Source organism: Chiloscyllium punctatum, chromosome 1 (genome assembly GCF_047496795.1).
Source record: "Chiloscyllium punctatum isolate Juve2018m chromosome 1, sChiPun1.3, whole genome shotgun sequence".
Taxonomy (NCBI): Eukaryota; Metazoa; Chordata; class Chondrichthyes; order Orectolobiformes; family Hemiscylliidae; genus Chiloscyllium; species Chiloscyllium punctatum.
This window is the reverse complement of record NC_092739.1, coordinates 24800331-24823223: the sequence shown is the minus strand read 5'-3', so window position 1 is coordinate 24823223 and position 22893 is coordinate 24800331. Positions and strand designations below refer to the sequence as shown.

At 42.3% G+C, this 22893-nt stretch overlaps 1 protein-coding gene across 5 annotated transcripts in view; it reads left to right on the top strand.

Moving 5' to 3' along the window:
• Positions 1 to 4053: 4053 nt before the first annotated feature.
• The window catches only part of slc2a9l2 (solute carrier family 2 member 9, like 2), a 390239-nt gene continuing 371399 nt past the window's right edge, over positions 4054 to 22893 (top strand). Inside the window, exon 1 of one of the 5 annotated variants that reach the window (XM_072579596.1) lies at positions 4054 to 4154. Coding sequence is in view for 2 of the 5 variants with exons in the window: in XM_072579412.1 (XP_072435513.1) it covers positions 4113 to 4197 (85 nt within the window). In the remaining 3 variants the exon portion in view is untranslated. Of the gene's footprint in view, positions 4198 to 12555; positions 12671 to 19827; positions 19891 to 20254; positions 20349 to 22893 lie in introns of those variants that run through there. The other 4 variants (XM_072579412.1, XM_072579774.1, XM_072579505.1 and 1 more) reach the window with 4 other exon arrangements.

Genomic DNA, 22893 nt, shown 5'->3' with positions numbered 1-22893 from the left:
GTGACCCCAGTGACCATCTCACCTCAGGTTCAGCCAGCTCAAGAAACCACCAATAAACAAGAACTGAATTGAAACTAACATCATCAAAAGGCCTGAAACCAGTCACTCAGAGCTTATCTTGTGGTGGATTGACACCTTCCTGGATAAGTCTTTCCCAACTGAGTAGTCAGTATGTGAGTGACGCAGGAGGCAGTCTTACTGATGCTTCCTCCAAGTCCTCAGTACCCTCGGCATCAGAGGTCAGGGATGTAACTTCTGGGAAGACTGGTCATTTCACCGTGGTGAGTTTGGAAATACTGGCTGTTCCAGCAGGACAAAAGAGAGAGAATGCTTGTGGTCAATGGTTAGGAGTGGTGTGCAGTGAATAATATTGACAGTGGGTTTACTGTGAGAGCAGTATTGGAATGAAAGATGGTATTTACTTGATTGGCAGGACATGAATGTCTTGACATCCCAGGATCCTAATCTTAGGTAGCCCTCTCTGCCCGTTTATGGGTTGTTGAAATGAAAGTGAACTGAAGGTGTGTGGTGTGGCTGTTGGTTCAGGTGGGGGAAACTGAAGGAGGCAGTGCAGAGATCATGTAAAGGTCATGGTGTGGGATGTTTGGAAAGAGTGGGTGAGGGAACATGTTGCCATTGATAATAAGAGTGACATAGAGCATGAGTCTAGGTGGGAGGTGAGTGCTGTAGCAGTGATGGAGGGAGTGTGAGGTAGCAGAGAGAAAAGTATGGCCCTTACGCTGAAGCAGAGCAGAAGGTCACTGCTGGCAGTTTCTCTGCTCCCTGGAGAAGGCTATGACCCAGGTGGCAGCCTTGTACCGAGATGTCATGGTTTGTTAGCATGACCTTCTCTGCCACTCCTCATGGAAGAGGTCTCCTCTCCTTTGTTTTCCCATCCCCACAACCAGAAGCTTCAGATCCTGCAGAAGAATCATGGTACCATCTTCCCCATCTTCTGTCTCCTCCCCTAACTACATGGGGCAGCTAATGCCAGTACTCATCTGGGTACATAGTGATCTTTTAAAGTTTGCATGAATGTGAAGATGGCTGTGTTTTGATGGATATCCAATCACTGGTGAGTTGTTCTGGAAACAGAATGTGATAAGATGGGGCTAGAATTAGGTATGAGGAGTGGGGTAGGTAGTCAATAATATGCATTTAGTAAGATATGTTTGCAACATGTTTGAGGTGAGGGATGCCATGCTGATTACACTTGCAGGAAGTGCACCTATCTCCAGCTGCTCCAGGACCGTGTCAGGGAACTGGAGCTGGAGTTGGATGAACTTAGGATCATTCGGGAGGCAGAGGGGGTCATAGCTTTAGGGAAGTAGTAACTCCAAAGATTGCAGACAGATGGGTGACAGTAAGGGGGACTGGGAGGAAGCAGCCAGTGCAGGGACCCCCTGCGGCCGTTCCCCTCAAGAACAAGTATACCGTTTTGGATACTTATGGGGGGGACATCTTACCAGGGGTAAGCAATGGGGTTCAGGCCTCTGGCACAGAGCCTGCCCCCGTTGCTCAGAAGGGAAGGGTGGAGAAGAGCAGAGCAATAGTTATTGGGGACTTGATAGTTCGGGGCACAGATAGGCGGTTTTGTGGGGGCGAGAGAGACTCACGTTTGGTATGTTGCCTCCGAGGTGCAAGGGTACGTGACGTCTCTGATCATGTTTTCCGGGTCCTTAAGGGGGAGGGGGAGCAGCCCGAAGTCGTGGTCCACTTTGGCACCAACGACATAGGTAGGAGGAGGGCTGAGGATGTTAGACAGGCTTTCAGGGAGCTAGGTTGGAAGCTCAGAGTTAGAACAAACAGAGTTGTTGTCTCTGGTTTGTTACCTGTGCCACGTGATAGAGAGTCGAGAAATAGGGAGAGACAACAGTTAAATGTGTGGCTACAGGGATGGTGCGGGAGGGAGGGATTCCGCTTTCTGGACAACTGGGGTTCTTTCTGGGGAAGGTGGGACCTCTATAAACAGGATGGTCTACACCTGAACCTGAGGGGCACTAGTATCCTTGGGGGAGGTTTGCTAGTGCTCTTGGTGGGGAGGGGGCGTTTAAACTAACTCTGCAGGGGCATGGGAACCTAGACTGTAGCTTTAGGGTGGAGGACCTGGAGTGTAGGGAGGTTAGGAACATGGCATCAATCTTAAAGGAGGGTGCCTGTAAACAGGAAAGTGGCTTGAAGTGTGTATACTTCAATGCAAGAAGTATACACACTTATGGGCATTTAAACGGGCATCGGATAGGCATATGGAGGATAGTGGGCTAGTGTAGGTTAGGTGGGCTTGGTTCGGCACAACATTGAGGGCCAAAGGGCCTGTACTGCGCTGTATTCTTCTATGTTCTATATGCCGAGAAATTGCATTAGGCTTTGCAACAGGAATTCCAGTTTATTATGTACAGAAGATAACCACGTATTGCCTCATCAGGCAAAATTCATATCACAGAGAGAGAGAGTAGAAATGGATTTTTAACAGGAGACCTGAAAAACTCTCTCTCTTTCTCTCCCACTCTGTTTCCTGTCAGCCTTATGAAAGACAGTGCCTGGTGGTGACAAAGTAAATTAGAGAAACATCCATTCACTGAGAACTCAAAGATATTTACAAATTTCATTTCTGTTGTGGATACAAGACATCAATTAAACAACCATAGACTCAGGTTAAAGCTGAACACTTTCACAATTCTAAGGACACTTAACCTGCATATCCTTTTTGTTACATCCCCTTCTAAACTTTCTATCTGTGTTTGTGCATATGTGTTTAATGTTCCATTTTATTATTTTTCTCAGGGTTAGTAAGTAATAATATTCCTCTTTCCTTCATTATAGAAACCTCATATTTGGCTTGTTAATTTTGAGCTAGTGAATTTTGTTTTAACGGGTGTGAAATTGGTGGCACGGTGGCACAGTGGTTAGCACTGCTGCTTCACAGTGCTCGGGACCTGGGTTCAATTCCCCCCTCAGGTGACTGACTGTGTGGAGTTTGCACATTCTCCCCGTGTCTGCATGGGTTTCCTCCGGGCGCTCCGGTTTCCTCCCACAGTCCAAAACTGTGCAGGTCAGGTGAATTGGCCACGCTAAATTGCCCATAGTGTTAGGTGTAGGGGTATGGGTATGGGTGGGTTGCGCTTCAGTGGGTTGGTGTGGACTTGTTGGGCTGAAGGGCCTGTTTCCACACTGTAGGTAATCTAAGCTAATTGATATTAAATATCCATGTAATGAAAAATAATTGTTGCAGCCAATTGAGGAGGTTAAAAAGAGTGGAGCCAATTCACTCCTCCTCATCTGGTCACAATAAGTAATTTCCACTTTAATTGAACATGTACTTGGGCTCTTTGGTGACATAGTGATAGAGTTCCTGCCCTTGCCTTGGGAGGCCTGGGGTCAAATTTTACTTGCTCCAGAGATGTGTCAGACATCTGTGACAGAGGTTGACAACAAAAATAGGTTAAATTTTTTAAAAACTGAGTGGGTCTTGCAACCATAAAACTCTAGAAAGGGAGCATGTGTTCCAGTCCTCTCCTATCTTCAACGTTTACTGAATTTATCTGGGAAGGCTCCCGGCCTATGCTTGTAAAAACCTATTTTTGTCTAATCACGAATGGAAATAGGAAGCTGAATCTTACCTTTTTTTGCCTAAGTCTGAGTTGCATTGAGTTTCTTAGAAGCCAATTGGGGTTTTTATGCCTTACGTAATCAAACTCACTGCATTAAGTGCCTACACACACCCACCGTGTCTTTCACATCTGATTTCTGTTGCATCTTACATATGCTGCACCCACAACAACTCATCACTCAGTCCAAAGATCAGCATCACTTGTGCCTGAGCCACCTGAACAAACATTGATAATCCAGTGTCAACCCTCACCCCCTACTGGCAAAGTAATGACATAGCAGCTGCAAAGCCATGCTTCTCACAGCACACAGCCAACATGACTGACACTCCCTTGCACATGCAATCCCATTTTGTCAGCCTAGTGGACGTTGGTCTAACTTGCAATGAGTCACGTGCAGCTTATCTTTCATTTTGTGTGAAGAATATTTATTCTCAGTCTGCTGATGGATCTTATTGAGTATATAAACTCTCTACCTCACTTGTTGATGAGATTGCCGTCTTCATGGTTGTTGGTGCAGCTGACATTCTTTCATCCTCAGCCACGGTAATGAAATGTTGCGGCTCAACTAACATTATCTCTGGCAAAGGTACCGGTAATTCTGTTTGGGATGATATGGAATTGAAATGTTCCACTTGAACTGATGTCAACTTTTTGTCTGACATCAAATTCAAATCTGTTACAATTATTTGTCCTACAAATGATTTTTTTGTCTGAAAAACTTCAGTTAAAGATTTCTCATTGCGCTTGAGTATGTTGTACTGGCAGTCTTATTAACAGTATTTGCTTCGGTTCACAAAATCTGCAGATGTTTGGCATCCGAAGGTTCTTCACTGATGATAGGAATGTATTGTCACAGATTTCTGACCTGCTAACGATTCCCTAGCAATTTGAATCAATTAGACCCTTAAACCGAGTCAAAGGAAAGAGAATTGGTTCCCTCCGCAAATATCAGCCACTATTTGTGATTTGTATGTAGGCTGGCTTAATCTATGATTTCCTACACCATATGTATGTTTGTTTTAAGATGATTAACCAGTTTTACAATTTCCCAATGCTAATTGCTAACAGAATTATCTGCGTGACCTTTTGGACTTGGTTTTTCATTTCAATCTGACTTTCTATACAGTGCATTCATAATTTTACTTTTTAGAAAGTGTCAACAAGCAGTTGAATAGTTTCAACATTTCCTTTAGCTTCTAACAATTCCTGATCAGTCCAAAATGAAAGTCAGAAAGTGAAAGTCACAAGGCAGCTGGAAATGTGCCAGCATAATCTTCCAGTACAGTGAAGGGAGTCAAGGTCTTTGAACAAGATTAACTGGTGAATATCAGAGTTCCCAAGCATTAAGTGGAATTGGGAGTCAAAGTTTGGGCTGACATACTTGGGGGATGGTGATGTAGCAGTAATATCACCGCAGTAAGTAATTTAGAGACCCAGGCCAATATTCTGGGCATGCAAGTCTTTAATCGATATGCTTTAAAATGTTTTGCATGATTTTCCTTTATATGTACTAAACACACTTCTGTACCCAAATCTAATTGGAAAATTGTACTTTTTGAAAAACATTTTCAGTCATTTAAAATCAGATTACCCACAGGCTGGAATCTTATAGGCATCTGAGCATAGTGGTCTCTGACGAGGCACGTGGCAGAATCAGACAGAAGTCAGCCGAGGCCCATCTTGATGTCAAGATCATCTCACTCCATCTTCTATGCTTTTCACAAGCAGTGTAGCGGGATTGTGGCTAGGCAGAACAAATAACCAATGACAGGCATGGTTGATCATTAAACAGGTTATTGTTAGTGGTACAACTTGCCTCATTAATGTTCAGACTTCTACCTTACCTAACTTGCCAAATCCCCCTTGACATTGGGAACACTCTACAAGAAAGGCAGCTTGTTTTCCTGGCCATTCAGCTTACCAGTTGCTCTGAATAACCTCCACGTTGAAGAACACACACAAACACCCCAGGGTAAGGTCCATAGGCACCAGCATGTGCACCCCATGATCATGACATGTACAACCCCCAACAGCCCTCATGGAAGTTCTTTGGTTCACTTACTTCAGTGCTGCACTTGGGTGCAAACTATCATTATAAAATTGCTGCAAGAACACTGATCAGAGACATGTTCCCAGCTTGCAGACTGTATCAGGCTCTTCACTCACTCTAACTGTGCTCATTCAGTCTGAGCCTACCTCGATGTTCACAGCATTTCTGCCTTACATTGATCTTGCCTTTTCTTTATGCACCTTGCACTCTCAGCCAGAAATGCCAGGCTCATATTAGTGCTAGTGCGCTGCACTGTGTAGGAAAATCTACATCAGAGCAGTGGGAGCCTTTTGTGAAGAGAGTAGTGAAAGTATAGCATGAAAATTTTCCTGGAAAAGTGAAGAGAGTGGGACCAAAACTTCAAGAGAACTCTTGAGTACTGAGGAATGTTTGGGCTTGGATCAGGGCCATAAAGGGAAGCATAAAGGGGTCAGAACACATGAGTCCTCAAGTGGTACAGAAAGTGCAGGGGTTTACTTACAAAAGAAATTAGGAAAGTGAAGAGGGGACAGGAATGAACATTGGGGGGTAAAATCAAACAAACTCCAACCGCATTTCATATGTATATTAGGGGCAAGAGGATAACCAGGGAAAGAGTAGGGCCCATTAGGGACTGAAGTGGCAAACTATGGGTGGAGATAGAAGACAATAGTAAGGTTTTAAAAGATTACTTTACAGAAGAATCATAGAAGCCTTACTGTGCAGAAAGGGGCCATTTGGTCCATCATGCCTGCACCAGCACTTCATTACCTACTGCCATACTCCTGTTTTGTCCCCATACGCTTGCAATATTTATTCAAATATTGATCCACTGCTGCCCTCTTGAACACCTCGATTGAACCTGCCAGCACCACACTTTCAGGCAGTGCATTTCAGACCCTAACAGCTCAGTCTGTGAAAAAGTTTATCCTCACTTTTCCCTTGAATCTTTTGCAGAATGCCCTTTCATCCTTGTTCCTTTTACAAACAGGAACAATTTCTCCCAATCTATTCTATCCAGTTCTCTCATAATTTTAAAATCTTGTCTTAGCCTTCTTTTCTCCAAGGAGATCAGTCACAACTTCTTCAATCTATCCTAATAACTGAAGTTCTTCATTCCTCAAACCATTCTTGTAAACTACTTCTGTACTCTCTCCAATACATTCACATCCTTCCTATAATGTGCTGCCCAGAACAGTACATAGCTAAAGTCTAACAAATGTCTTATACAAGTTCAACATCACCTCCTTGCTCTTGTATTCTATGACCCTATTAAAGCATCACTACAGTCAGAACCTGGTACTATTTTAACCCAAGACCATTCCCCAAAGCTATGTTAGCCAAGGACCATTCCCCGGTACTATCTTAGCCCAAGACCATTCCCATCTACTACCAAAGCCCAAGACCATTCCCTGATACTATCGTAGCCCAAGACCATTCCATAAGACCATAGTTATAAGGAGCAGAAGGAGGCCATTCAGCCTACCATTCAATGAGAATATAACGGATCTGATAATCATCCATTCTACGTTTTTGCTTTTTTTGTGATAACTGCTGATTGCCTTACTGTTTAAAAATCTATCCATCTCAGCCTTGAATATAACCTAACCTCGACATTCCTCTGTGAGAAAGAATTCCACTGATTCACTACACTAAGAGAAGAAATTCTCCTCACCTTGTCCTTAAAAAGGCTATTTCTTATTATGCAATCTGGTCCTAGACTCTCCCAAAAGGGGAAATAACATTTCCACATCTAATTTATCAGATCCTCTAAGAATCTTATGTATTTCAATAAGGTCACGACTCATTCTTTTAAATTCCAATGAGTAAAGGCCCAAACTGTTCAATCTCTCATCACAAGATAGTCCCTTCATATCTAATATCAGCCCAGTGAACCTTCTCTGGACTCTCTCCAATGCCAGTATATCTTGCCTTAGAAAAGTGAGCCAAACTGTTCACAATATTCCAGTTGTGATCTGACTAGTGTCCTCTATAGCTTTAACAAAACCTCCATGCTTTTATATTCCATTCACTTTGAGCTAAAGGTCAAATTCCATTTTCCTTCCCTATTACCCACTGAATTTGTATACTAGATTTTGTGATTCGTGAACAATAACTCTAACATCCCACTGTATCTTTCTTCAGTCTTTCTTCATTTAAATAATATTCAACTCCTCTATTTTTCCAGCCAAACTGCATAACCTCACATTTCTCCACATCATATTGCATTTGCCAAGTTTTTCCTCACTCGATTAACCTGTCTATGTCACTTTTTGTGACATCCTCACCAGTTGCCTTTCCACGTATTTTTGTGTATGTGTAAACTTGGCTATAGTACATTCACTTTCTTCATTCAAGTCATCAATCTATGTTTTAAATCAATATGGCTCCAGCACTGATCCCCATGGCATTTCCCATTCTGAAAATGCCCCCCAATCCCAAATCTCAAGCATCCATTACTTACTCATTCCTCTCCATGCTAATATATTACCTGCAACACCATGGGCTTTTATTGATTAAGTAACCTTAATTAATAAAAAGTGGTACCTTATCAAACACCTTCTGAAAATTCAAAGATATCACATGCACTGCTTCCCTTTTGTCTGTCTTGCTTGCTGCCTCTTTGAAGAATTCCAGTAAATTTGTCAGGCATGATTTTCCTTTCACGTTGCAATGCTGACTTTGCCTAAACATATTAAGCATTTCTAGATGCTCTGCTATTACATTCTTCATAACAGACTCCAACATTTTCCCAATAAGAGACATTAAAATAACTGGTCTATTGTTACTTTTTTGTCTCCTTCATTTTTTAAATAAAAGTGTTTCTTTGGCAATTTTTCAGTCCTCTGGAATTTTTCCAAGATCTAAAGATTCTTGGAAGGTTACTAACAGTACCTCTACTATCTCTGTAGATATTTTCCTTAATATCCTAGGATGTATCCCATCAGGTTCAGGAGACTTATCTGCTACATTATCTTCCCTAGCACTTTTTCTCTAGAGACAGTGATCGTATTTATTTCTTTTCCTCATTTTTGCTTCTTGATTATAGAATCATAGAGATGTACAACATGGAAACAGACCCTTTGGTCCAACCTGTCCATGTCAACCAGATATCCCAACCCAATCTAGTCCCACCTGCCAGCACCTGGCCCATTTCCCTCCAAACCCTTCTTATTCATATACCCATCCAAATGCCTCTTAAATGTTGCATTTGTACCAGCCTCCACCACTTCCTCTGGCAGCTCATTCAATACACGTACCACCCTCTGTGTGAAAAGGTTGTCCCTTAGGTCTCTATTATATCTTTCGCCTCTCAACTTAAACCTATGCCCTCAAATTCTGGACTCCCCGACCACAGGGAAAAGACTGTCTATTTATCCTATCCATGCCCCTCATGATTTTGTAAACCTCTATAAGGTCACCCCTCAGCCTCTGACGCTTCAGGGAAAACAACCCCAGCCTGTTCAGCGTCTCCCTATAGCTCAAATCCTCCAACCCTGGCAACATCCTTGTAAATCTTTTCTGAACCCTTTCAAGTTTCACAACATCTTTTCATTAGGAAGGAGACCAGAATTGCATGCAATGTTCCAACAGTGGCCTAACCAATGTCCTGTACAGCCACAACATAACCTCCCAAATCCTGTACTCAATACTCTGACCAATAAAGGAAAGCATACCAAATGCTTTCTTCACTATCCTATCTACCTGCGACTCCACTTTCATGGAGCTGTAAACCTGGACTCCAAGGTCTCTTTGTTCAGCAACACTCCCTAGGACCTTACCATTAAGTGTATAAGTCCTGCTAAGATTAGCTTTCCCAAAATGCAGCACCTCGCATTTATCTGAATTAAACTCTATCTGCCATTCCTCAGCCCATTGGCCCATCTGGTCCAGATCCTGTTATAATCTGAGGTAACCCTCTTCGCTGTCCACTACACCTCCAATTTTGGTGTCATCTGCAAACTTACTAACTGTACCTCTTGTGCTCTCATCCAAATCATTTATGTAAATGACAAAAAGTAGAGGATCCAGCACCGATCCCTGTGGCACTCCACTGGTCACAGGCCTCCAGTCTGAAAAACAACCCTCCACCACCACCCTCTGTCTTCTACCTTTGAGCCAGTTCTGTATCCAAATGGCTAGTTCTCCCTGTATTCCATGAGATCCAAGCTTGCATGGGGTTCCCCATGGGGAACCTTGTCAAACACCTTACTGAAATCCATATAGATCACATCTACTGCTCTGCCCTCATCAATCTTCTTTGTTACTTTTTCAAAAAACTCAATCAAGTTTGTGAGACATGATTTCCCACGCACAAAGCCATGTTGACTATCCCAAATCAGTCCTTGCCTTTCCAAATACATGTATATCCTGTCCCTCAGGATTCCCTCCAACAACGTGCCCACCACTGAGGTCAGGCTCACCAGTCTATAGTTCCCTAGTTTGTCTTTACTGCCCTTCTTAAACAGTGGCACCACGTTTGCCAACCTCCAGTCTTCCGGCACCTCACCTGTGACTATCGATGATACAAATATTTCAGCAAGAGGACCAGCAATCACTTCTCTCGCTTCCCACAGTGTTCTCAGGTACACCTGATCAGGTCCTGGGGAGTTATACACCTTTAACCGTTTCAAGATTATTTAGTAATTTGGGAATACTATTTGTATCTTCTACTTTAAAGCGTAATGTAAAGCATTTATTCAACTCCTCTGCCATTTCCTGGTTCCCCATGATTATTTTCCCAGTCTCAAAGGCCCAAGTTCACTTTTCTCTCTTTCTTTTTATATATCTAAAGAAACCCTTGCGGTCTGTTTTGATATTTCCTGCAAGTTTAGCCTAAAAGTTTATTTTTTTTCCTTTGTTTTTTGGTTGTTTTTTTTCAGGTTTTCAAACCTCGCCAATTATACCACTTTCAATTTGATGCTTCTTTGGTTTATAATAATTGACATATCTCCTTCCTGAATCTTTCTTCCTCACTGGAATTTTTCTCATGTGGCATCACTGGCTGGGCCAACATTTATTATCCATCCCTAAATACCTAGAGAGCAGTTAAGAGTCAACCATATTGGGCCTGGAGTCACATGTGTACCAGCCCAGGTAAGAATGGCAGTTTCCCTCCCTTAACCAATTAGGTGTTTTTTTTCCTGATAATCAACAATGGTCTCATGGCCATCATTAGACTTAATTCCAGATCTTTATTGAATCCAAATTCCACCATCTGCTATGGGGGGGGGAATTCAAACCCAGGTCCCCAGAACAATACTTGGCCCTTTGGATTAAACCCGAAACGTCATTTCTCCTGCTCTTTGGATGCTGCCTGACCTGCTGCGCTTTTCCAGCAGCACATTTTTCACCTTTTGGATTAACAGTCCAGTGATAATACCACAGTGCCATCACCACCCTGAGCTTATCTTTACTATGAGTGATGAACTACTTTCTTACAGATCTGCAATTGAACCTCCACCATCTTTGCTGCTAAACAACTTTCCTAGTTCACTTCAGCCAACACTACCCTCATTCCTTTGTAATTAAGCTTTGCTCAGTTGTTTCTGACCTGAGTTCTTTCCTCTCAAAAAAATCTAAAAACTGCGGATGCCAGAAATCAGAACCACAAACAGAAATTATTGTAAAACTTCAGCAGATCTGGCAGCGTCTGTGGAGAGAAAGCAGAGTTAATGTTTCAGGTCAAGTAACTCTTTCTCAGAACTCTTCAGAACTGGTATTAGAAAACAAGATTATTTCCCTGTACCTTCAAAGCCCCAGTTAATTCCCTCAGTCCTATCTTAGAGAAAGTGTGGACTGCAGATTAGATTAGATTAGATTAGATTAGATTATTTACAGTGTGAAAACAGGCCCTTCGGCCCAGATGCTGGAGAGCAGAGTCAAAAAATGTTGTGCTGGAAAAGCACAGCAGGTCAGGAAGCTTCCGAGGAGCAGGAGAGTGGTTATTTCGGGCATAAGCCCTTCATTCATCCTACCTTAGCCGTAGATCATGCCCAGTACTATTGGAACTCAAGACTATTCTCCTGTTCTATCTTATCCAAAGACCATTCTCAGGTACTATCATCATCCAATACCATTCCCATGTACAGTCTTAACCCAATGCCATTCCCTAGAAATATTTTAAACAAGGCCATTCCCCAGATCTATCATAGCCGATTATCATTTGTCAGTCCTAATAAATTGGACTATTCTTATATCCTATCTCACTACTGGCAAATTTAGTATAAGACGAGGGTGAAAACAGTTTCTCCTTTGACAGTCAGAATCCTGACCCACCAATTTTGCTTCCTCCCCACTACGCCCTGTAGATCTCTTTCCCTTAGCCCTGTGAAATCTCAGGGCGCTGCCTCCAATTGTTACATCCTGCTATGCATTATCACTTTATCACTTTAAACATAGTAATGGATGAAAATTAAATGCAGACACAAAAGAAAATCTGTTGAATAATGGAAGTAACTTTGGAATTCAATCCTCAAAGGAAAATTCCAACCATGAAAATGAAATTTGATGGAATCAGTGATTGGTTTTACTGGATGGAGAATCTTGGAGGAAATATTCAATGCTTCTACATGATCTACAACCATGTCTGAATCTCTATGACTGGAATGCTGAAGATGAAAATTTACTCCACATCAATTTCATTCATTGAAGTTTTAATGAAGCTTTAATTCAGGAAATGAGCTGATTTAATCACTTCATCAAAGATACAATCTGTTCTTTCATATAAATGAAACCAGCAGCTCTGCCTGCGATAGGATGCATCACTAAGATAAAGACATAACAGTTCAGTTTGAGATCTATATAGAGAAAACAAATCCTGAGTTCCAAATTACCATTGATGAAATCCTTGTGAATGTCACATGCCTATTCTTCAGCTCAATACTTTGATTTTTAAAACAGCCAGCAGCTTGGAGAGTGGATTTGATGCTTCAGGTTGACTGCTGATCATCATCCAGATTTTATAGAAAAAGCTGCTGTGAACTTTTACTTTCAGTGAAGAAAGCTAATTAATTTCTGATTCCCAGTGGTAAGTCAGTTTTGACCACAGTAAGTATTTGGTTCTTCTCCTCAAAGTTATATTAATCCGGGTATTTGAGTAAGGGTTCAAAAAGCAGACTTAAGAATACCTGGTTTTTAAGTTAAAAATCACACAACACCAGGTTGTAGTCCAACAGGTTTATTTGGAAGTTCTAGCTTTCAGAGTGCTGCTCCTTCATCAGGTAACTAGTGGGGCAGGATCATAAGACCCAGAATTTATAGCAACAGATCAGTGTCATGCAATTAAAACAATATATTTGAAGAAACTTAGTTTGGATCCCACGATCAGCAATCTAGGTTTGTTCAACATATTGTCTTAATTGCATGACACTGATCTTTTGCTATAAGTTCTAGGTCTCATGATTCAGCCCCACTAGTTACCTGATGAAGGAGCAGCGCTCCAAAAGCTAGTGCTTCTGATTTTTAACTTTGTCCACCCCAGTCCAACACACCATGGTTTTTAAGTAATGTTTATCAAGTTTATTTTCCTTGAATTTAGCTTGAGTGTCTGTTTTGCTCCTTTTGTTATTCTGTCCTTCCACTCCTTGCAGAGCTTCATTATTTTTAAAACTGCTTTTATTTGAGTTAGAAAATTGGAAGATTTTACTTAGGATCTGAACATCTTTGATAAAGTGCAATACAGAGGGACTGCTGGATCATCAGAGTTGATTGGTATTCAACAATACACTAAACACTTGCTTGTTCAGTGAAAAGTAAAAGCTTTTTTTTATTTACTTGTGGGCTGTTGCATTTGCTCATAAGAACCTTTGTAATTCTGGAACTGTAAAATACTTTGGGACGCCGTGGGATGTGAAAGGTATACATGGATAATTGTTCTTCTTTTCAGACTAGTTACACAAAATTAATCTTAACATGGAATGGTCTGGTACATTTTTTTTGGTCCAAGTTTTCCACCTTTGCATTGATGCCTATCTTCAGTCTTATGTCAGCTTCCCTGTTACTGAAACCTTCAGATATGCCTGCATCGAGTCCCACCTTTGTTACTCAAATATTCACCTTGCTTGTCACCCTCATCCACTATCCACAAATTCCAAATTTGTCAAAATCTCTGTGGTTCTGGCTTCAGTGCTGCTCTACTGTGCTGGAGATTGCTTATCCACATCAACCTGACCTGCACTATGTTTTCAGCATGAGATGCCTCCAGTTTAAAATTCTCATCTTCATCTTTGGAGCTTTTAGTTGTCCCATCTGATTCTTCCTTTCTTGGCATGTAAATATCTTGGGACGTTCTAGAAATGAAGCTACTATATGAATACAGGTTGTTGTTGTCATAGTTTTGTTACACAGATGTACATTTTGGATGCAAGCTGTTGTGACCATGAATACATTTGCATGAATACTCGTAGATTTTATTCAGTATTTTAATACGCACAAAGTAGTTTTACATCTCTTTGCAATATTTGGAATGTACAAATACATTCTGGACATTAATACACAATAAAAAATTTATCATTCAATTTTACAAATCTGATACTACACTCCTTGAATATTTATATCAGATGTCACACAGTTATAGTACTACAGGCTTATTTCAAATCCAAAGCTTTTGGAATACTGCTCCTTCGTCAGATGAAGGAGCCAGTCCAACACTGGCACTTCCACATCATGAATGTTTTTTGAATTGTTAAGCCACTTAACCATCCACCTCTTTAACCCAGTTAAAGCAGTTGAGTGTGGAAACAAATGGGTTCCCTGAGAATTGTTGACTACTTGAAAAGGAATAGGGAGGAATTGTTTAATCAAATTTAAGGGAAGATTCTTATCTGTGAACAGAACTCCAGGCTATGATGAGTGGGAAATTTGTGTCGTATTCTGTGTGCACATTTTAGCTCTGTAAATTTGCACAAGGGGAAGTCACTTAACCAGCTGAGTACAAAGACCACTGGAGGTAATTCCAGTTAGAGTTCAAACATCCTTCCCTTGTTCCTCAAATGCTTGCATCTCTTCCTTTTTTTAATATATCTGTACTATTTGGGTCAACAGGTCCCTGTAATTGTGAGTTGCACATTGTGATGATTTGCAACAAGAATCTAATCTGCTTTGAACCAGACTTGAAGAGGCTAAGATCCAATGCTACATGTAAATTGACTGTACAGCCGCATGCTCTAATTGGATTACAGAGATATGCTGAGACTCTTGAAATACATGAGGGAGGTGTGAGAATTCAAGCTTGGGAGAGAGATGGCAGACAGAAGGAAGAACTTCAAAGAAGCTCAATGTAACTGACTTCTTTGCTTTGTTGTACCTTTTGATTCAGCAAAGTTAACCTATAACTATTTTGAGCTTTTAACTAAATAACCAAAATAACCTGACTATTAATAGCCAGTGGTTAGACTTCTAAGCAGCAGGTCTTGAGAGTCACGGCTGATATGCAGAAATCCATTTTATTGTTGAAGGAAAATCTGGCTCTGTGAAAGTGCTGGACTTGGAAAGAACCAGGAACTTTCGAACAAAATCTGCCCTCCTGCTGGTTTACCTCTACAGAAAAATAACAACAGAAGCCAGTGTAGATGCTGGATCTGGCTTCAGAAGTTAACATCTCCACTTCAGCAATGGGCTACAACAATATACTGGTGGACACCTTCAGGATCATCCTACAAGTTTTCTTTTGTCTTACCTATGCTTGTTTTAATCTTTGTATCTATAATGTTTAGTTAAAACTTTATCTGTTTTTATTCATAAGGACCTTCAATAATAGTTTAGAATCCTTAACCTGTTTAAACAAAAGCTTTAACTTAAATCATTACAAATTATAATAAGTATACCATTTTGGATCCTGTTGGGGGAGGTGACTTATCAGGGGAAAGCCATAGGGCCAGGTCTCTGACACTGAGCTTGGCTCTGTGACTCAGAAGGGAAGAGGGCGAGAATAGAAAAGTGCTAGTGGTAGGAGACTCAATGGACAGGAGATTCTGTGGTCACAAACAGTAACTCTCGGAAGGTATGTTGCCTCCCCGGTGCCAGGGTCCAGGATGTCTCTGATCGAGTCTACAAGATTCTGAAGGGGGTGGGTGAGCAGCCAGAAGTCGTGGTGCACATTGGCTCCAATGACAAAGCAAGGAAAAGGGATGAGGATCTAAAAAGTGATTTCAGAGAGTTAGGTTGGAAGTTAAAAAGCAGGACCAGCAAAGTAGTAATCTCAGTGCTATGTGTGAGTGAGGCGAGGAACAGGAAGCAAATGCAACTAAACACGTGGCTTCAGGCCTGGTGCAGGAGGGACGGCTCCAGATACGTGGATCATTGGGGTACCTTCCAGAAAGGTGGGACCTGTACATGAAGGACAGGTTGCACTTAAACTGGAGGGAGAACCAATGTTCTGGGAGGGAGATTTGCTAGAGCATTTCGAGAGGGTTTAAACTGGATTGGCAGGGGGATGGGATCCAAAATTGCAGCTCAGAGGAAAGGGTAGTTGTTTAATGGGCAGAAATAGAATGCAGAGAGTCTGTCATGAAGGATACACTATTGATAGGGCAAACTGATGGGTTAAAATGTGTCTGTTTCAATGCAAGGAGTGTCAGGAATAAGAGTGATGAACTTAGAGCATGGATCGATACTTGCAACTACGTTGTTGTAGCTATAATGGAGACATGGATTTAGCAGGGGCAGGAATGGTTGCTAGATGTTCTAAGTTTAGATCTTTCAAAAAGAACAGGGAGAGGGGTAAAAGAGGAGGGGGAATAGCATTGTTAGAGAGTGCATCATTAGAGAGGTTGTTCATAGAATCCCTACAGTTTGGAAATAAACCCTTAGGCCTAACAAGTCCACACTAAATCTCTAAAGAGTTACCCATCCAGACCCATTATCCTACCCTATTAATCTATATTTCCCCCTGACTAATGCACCTCCTCTACACATCCCTGAACACTATGGACAATTCAGCATGGCCAATTCACCTAACCTGCACATCTTTGGATTGTAGGAGGAAACTGGAGCACCTGGAGGAAACCCATGCAGACACGGGGAGAATGTGCACACTCCACACAGACAGTCACCCAAGGCTGGACTCAAACCCATGTCCCTGGCACTGTGAGGCAGCAGTACTAACCGCTGAGCCACCAGAGTGTCCTGAGTCAGTATGGGTGGAATTCAGTAACAGGAAGGAGCAGTCACTTTATTGGGTGTTTTCTGTGGACCCCCCAATAGCAGCAGAGAGGTGGAAAGACAGATTGGACAGCAAATCTTGGAAAGGTGCACATGTAACTGTTGTTGTTATGAGTGACTTCAACTTCCCCAGTATCAATTGGAACTCCCTTATTGCAGATGGTCTGGGTGGTGCCGATTTTTGTCAGGTGAGTCTAGGAAGGATTCCTGGCGACAAGCCTGGCCAGGTGTCAGATATCTCAGTGGGAGAGCTTTTCGATGACAGTGACCATAACTGCCTCACCTTTACCATAGCCATGGAGAGGGATAGTAACAGATAATATGGGAAGGTATTTAACTGGGGGAAGGGAAATTATACTGCTATTAGGCAGGAGCTGTAGAGTATAAATTGGGAACAATTGTTCTACGGGAAATGTACAACAGAAATGTGGAGGCTGTTTAAGGAGCACTTGCTGCAAGTGTTGGATAGCTTTCTCCCACTGAGACAGGCAAGGAATGGTAAGGTGATGGAGCCTTGGATGACAAGAGAAGAGGAGCCTTTCATCAAGAGGAAGAAGGAAGCTTACTTAAGGTTGAGGAAGCTAGGATGTGGCACAGCTTTAGTGGATTACAGGGTAGCTAGGAAAGAATTCAAAAATGGATTCAAAAGGTGGGGCATGAAATAACCTTGGCAGGAAGGATTAGGGAAAACCCAGAGGACTAAGAGAATGATCAGAGAGAGGGTAAGGCCGATCGGGGGTAATGGGGGGAACTTGTGCCTGGAGTCTGAAGAGGTAAGGGAGGCCTACCACTTTTTGCTTCAGTTTTCATTAAAGGGTGATAATGAGAACACAGTGGGCCAGGTTAATAGGCTTGAACACAGATTGATACAATGAAAGTGGATGTGCTGGAAATTCTGGGAAGCATTCCCAAGGCCAGACCAGATATTTCCAAGGTTACTACGGAAAGCGAAGAATGAGATTGCTGTGCCTCAAGCAATGATCTTTGAATCCTCACTCTCCACAGGAGTAATACCGAATGATTAAAGGGAGGTGAATGTTGTTCCTCTGTTCAAGAAAGGGAATAGGAAAATCCCTGGGAATTGCATCTGTCAGTCTTATGATTGTGGTAAGCAAGGTTTTAGAAAGGGTTGAGAAATACGATTTATGACGTATTTGGAAAAACAAAGTTTGATTAAAGATAGTCAGCATGGCTTTGTGAGGGACAGGTCAGGCCTCACAAGCTTTATTGAGTTCTTTGAGGATGATGAAAGTCGAGCAGTGGATGTGGTGTATATGGATTTTAGTAAGGCATTTGATAAGGTTCCCTATGGTAGGATCACTCAAATTTAGAGGAGGTATGGAATACAAGGAAACTTGGCTGTCTGGATACAGAATTCTGGCCAAAAGAAGACAGCGAGTGGTTGTGGATGGAAAGAATTCCGCCTAGAGGTCGGTGATCAGTGGTGTCTCAGAGGGATCTGTTCTTGTGCTTCTGCTCTTTGTAGTTTTTATAAATTACTTGGATGAAGAAGTGGAAGGGTGTGTTAGTAAGCTTGCCGATGACGCGAAGGTCGGTGTTGTTGCAGATAATGTCAAGGGCTGTTGCAGGCTACAACAAGACACTGACTGGATGCAGAGCTGGGCTGAGAAGTGGCAATTGGAATTCAACCTAGATAAACACTAAGTGATTCATTTTGGAAAGTAGAATTTCAATTCTGAATACAGGGTTAAAGGCAGGATTCTTGGCAGTGTGGATGATTAATGGAATCTTGGGGTCCAGGTCTATAGATCCCTCAAAGTTATCACCTAAGTTCATAGTGTTGTTAAGAAGGCGTATGGTGTTTTGCCTTTCATTAACAGAGGGATTGAGTTTAAGAGAAGTGAGGTTTTGCTGCAGCTCTATAAAACCCTGGTTAGATCACACCAAGAATATTGTGTCCAGTTCTGGCTGCCTCATTATAGGAAGGATTTAGATACTTTAGAGAGGGCACAGAGGAGATTTACCAGGATGCTGCCTGGATTGAAAGGCTTGTCTAATGAAGTGATGTTGAATGAGCTTGGGCTTTTCACACTGGAGAGAAGAAGGAAGAGAGGTGACTTGATAGAGGTGTACAATGTAATGAGAAGCATAGATAGAGTAGATAGCCAGAGATGTTTCCCCAGGGCAGAAATGGTTGTCATGAGGGGGGTCATAATTTTAAGGTGATTGGACAAAGGAATAGGGGAGATGTCAGAGGTAGGTTCTTTATGCAGAGAATGGTGGGTGCATGGAACGCACTGTCAGTGGTGGTGGTAGAGTCAGAATCATTAGTGACATTTAAGCGACTGCTGGACAAGCACATGGATGGCAGTAAATTGAGGGATCTGGAGGTTAGGTTGATTTTAGATTAAGATAAATACTCGACACAATATCATGGAGTCTGTATTGTGCTGAAGATAAAAAGCTTTTTAAAAAAAGTTAAAATTAAAACAGAAGGGCAAAATTAGCAATTTTGTTTGCTGATCATATCATGGACATGCCTGATGATTATGACATATTCTTGGTTTGCCTTGAATGAACAAGTTTCTTCTAAATTTCTTTTAGGATTTCTAGTTGACTATCTCAGATAGCCTCGAATTCTGCTACCTCTCAAGGGCAAACACTCTCTCTATATCGCCTCTACTAAAATTTATTAGAATTGTATATACCTTTTTTATTAGGTCATACTTTGTTTGTCAAGAGAAAAGTGACCACCTTGTTAATCTTTCCCTGCTATGTGTATGTTCATGTTTCTCTCTACCTTTGGAAATCCTCAGTGCCGCTCAGTGCTGAGAATTGTTTTTGGGGCCAGAAAGGCTGCAGAGGCTATTTGCCTCTGGATAATATTTTGTACCACTGGTTTCCAATGGCCCAGCAGGATCAGCTCCTCCTACTTCCCAGGCAACACTCTCCAGCCCACAGGGGCTGACCATTCCCCTGCCTCTTATTACTACGGAGTTGGAGATGCAGTGACGGTCAATTCACAAGATGAATGCAGATTTTTGCCTGGATGTCAGAGTGAATTTACAAATGTTATGCTTCATGTGGAAGTGAACATAACTGTGTCAATCTACACTTTAATTTTCAGTAAGTGTTACTCATTGTGCATAGCTGGCAAGGTGATCCCTAATTAGCCACAAGGAAGTCTGCTACCTAAACTAATTCAGAACATGTACCAAACTCCAAGGAAATTCTGAAGATGAATCATAGTGAACTTGAAAAGTTAACACTTCTGTCAATGGATGTTGCCACACTTGTTGAGCTTGTCTGGCATTTGCTGCTTTTAAGTTGCATTTTCATAGTGATTTGGGCTTGGTTCCTAAGTGCTTAGTTCTGTTGCAGTTGTTTAATGATTGATAGCCCTGTTTTGACCTGCTGAAAGTGAACACATGACCTTTTATAGTTTATCCCTCAGGGTAGTGACTTGCTTAGTAACCAGGTGGTGTTGATATATAATCTTTAGGATGTTTAGTGGCATCTTGTTTTCAGCAGTTTGAAGAGGTGATTGGACTGTGCAACCTGATCGTTGAAGTTTGTCCACAAATGTATGCTCAGCTTTTCATTTTTCACTATTTTTCTTGTTATCTTTAAAATTTTCTGTTATATTGATGGTTTGTTTTGGGGATGCCAAGCACCAAGGTAGAGTTCCAGTCAGGGTCCTAGAACTCTGGCTGTTCAATTCAACAGCTGGAGGGGTGAAAGTCAACAAGAGTTAGTCTGTATATGTCCTCCAATGAGGGCTTAATACACAGATTTGGGAGGGGGGAGCATTTAACTCGCCAGTGGGGAGGGATGGGGGCTCAGTATTCAGCACATTGTGGTGGGTCAGGTTAACTCTGTGTATGGGTCAAATCTTCAGGTCAGGGTGTGGGTCAGGTTAACTCTCTCCATGTAAGGGTTAAATCTTCAGCAGGTCAGGATGTGGGTCAGTTTAACTGTGTACAGGTTAAATCTTCAGGTTGGGGTTTGGTCAGGGTAACTTCTCAGTAGACAGGATAAATCTTCAGCAGGTCGGGGTGTGGGTCAGGTTAATCCTCAGTGGTACTTATCTCTTCAGAGTCTTGGGAGGAAGTGGGGTGGTTCAGTGATCACATGGGCAAAAGTTTAACTGCCTGCTGATGTGATTTTAACTTGATGGGGGCAGAGTTTTATCGGGAACTTCCTCTTCAGAATTGGTATAAGTTAATGTCTTGCCCCTCTGTGTGAGTTTGGTGAAGGGTGACATTGAATCAGATGAGAGGGTGAAGTAACCTTCCCATCTTCACCCCGATTACTGCGAGAGAGCCTGTGGCCGGCCTTCATTCTGGAATTAACCCCAGCTGCCTAGTGTCTTAACCATCCTGGGATTATGGTCAAGAGTGTGGTGCTGGAAAAGCACAGCAGGTCAGTCAGCATCCAAGGAGCAAGAAAATCGGTCAGGAATTTACTTTCTCACTTTTGCCCATTCTGGGGTAATAACAAGCAAACTTTTTGTAGCCTTGCTTGCAGGCTCCCAGGTGGCTCGCACATTTAAGAGCCCAACAAGGGACCCAACATCAGGAAGGAGGGTGACTGCAGATAGCTACTCCTCTGAAATTTCTGCTAGTGCCCCTCCCTCCAACCCACTTGCCAGCACTCCCTGTGCCTTGGGACTCTGTCATGATCCTGAACCTTGGCTGGGTGTCATACTGACAGCAACCACCACCTCCCCAGAGGTGCTGGTGTTCCCAAAGAGAGTCTCGCTTCTGATTGGCTGGTAGCTCTGGATGATTCTCGGAGTACCTTGGTTCTGAACAAGGCCGTCAGTGCCCTCTTAATGTCTCCTGGCCTTCTCTAAAATAGAATAGACTTTCCTGAAGAAAAATAACCCACTAAAACTTGTGAATGAAGCAAAATAGTCCAATATACTTTGTATACTAACTCAAAATGCGGCAGTATGGCCAGTGCATTAATTTCAAAGAATCTCTAGCTTTTTAATAGATTTTCTTTTGTCTTTGGGTTTGCTTTCCAGCTGGTGGATGAGACGTCTGCTGCCTCCATTACATACTGTCATGGATAGACCTGATCTGGTGGATGAGAAATACACCAGAAAAAGTCACAATCCTGCTCAAGGTGTGTTTCCTGCTGCAGGCAAGGCAGGGCAAAGATGGTGGTTTAGGTTTGTGGGCGTACACTGTGCCTTGGGAGGATAGGGGAGGGGTGCAATTACAGAGATTGGATGCTTAACTAGGAGGTTGTTGACCATTGGATGGGTCTGATTGCAGGAAATGAAGTCATTGATAGCTACATAATGGTGTGGACGATGGGTGTTGAATTACTTGGCAGTGTTGGTTATAATGGGAGTGGGTGTCTGCTCATCGGTAATGGTTTGGTGAGGGGGACAGTAAGTGTAAGGGACTTGATGACTGGGAGAGAAACAAGTTAAGGGATGAGGGTGATGGGGTGTTGGGGGGGGAGCTGCAATGTAAGGTGATGAGGCATCTTGGCCCTCATGCAGTGCTATGAGTCTGCTGTCCCACATGCAGACTTCTCACTGGCAGGTTTCTGGAATCCTTTGAAACCTGGCCAGCCTGGGTTTACTGGGTTTAACATGCAACAGTGAGGCACACTACAATACGTCATGATTTGAAGATGCTGGTGTTGGACTGGGGTGTACAAAGTTAAAAATCACACAACACCAGGTTATAGTCTAACAGTTTTAAGTAGAAGCACTAGCTTTCAGACCACTGCTCCTTCATCAAGTAGTGGTCTGAAGACTAGTGCTTCTAATTAAACCTGTTGGACTATAACCTGGTGTTGCATGATTTTTAACTTTGCATACTATAATAACTAATTACAAAGGAGAAAGTGAGGACTACAGATGCTGGAGATCAGAAGGGCTCATGCCCGAAACGCGATTCTCCTGCTCCTTGGATGCTGCCTGACCTGCTGCGCTTTTCCAGCAACACATTTTCAGCTCTGATCTAATTACAAAACCCACTTTCTGCAAGTTGTTGGTTGCCCAGTTCCTATACTGTCTCTTTCAAAACTGGAAATGGAAAGCTTCAAAGGGGATTGGGTTTGAATTTGAGATTTTTAAATCTGAACAGCCCGTCCTGTTTGTGGGAGATA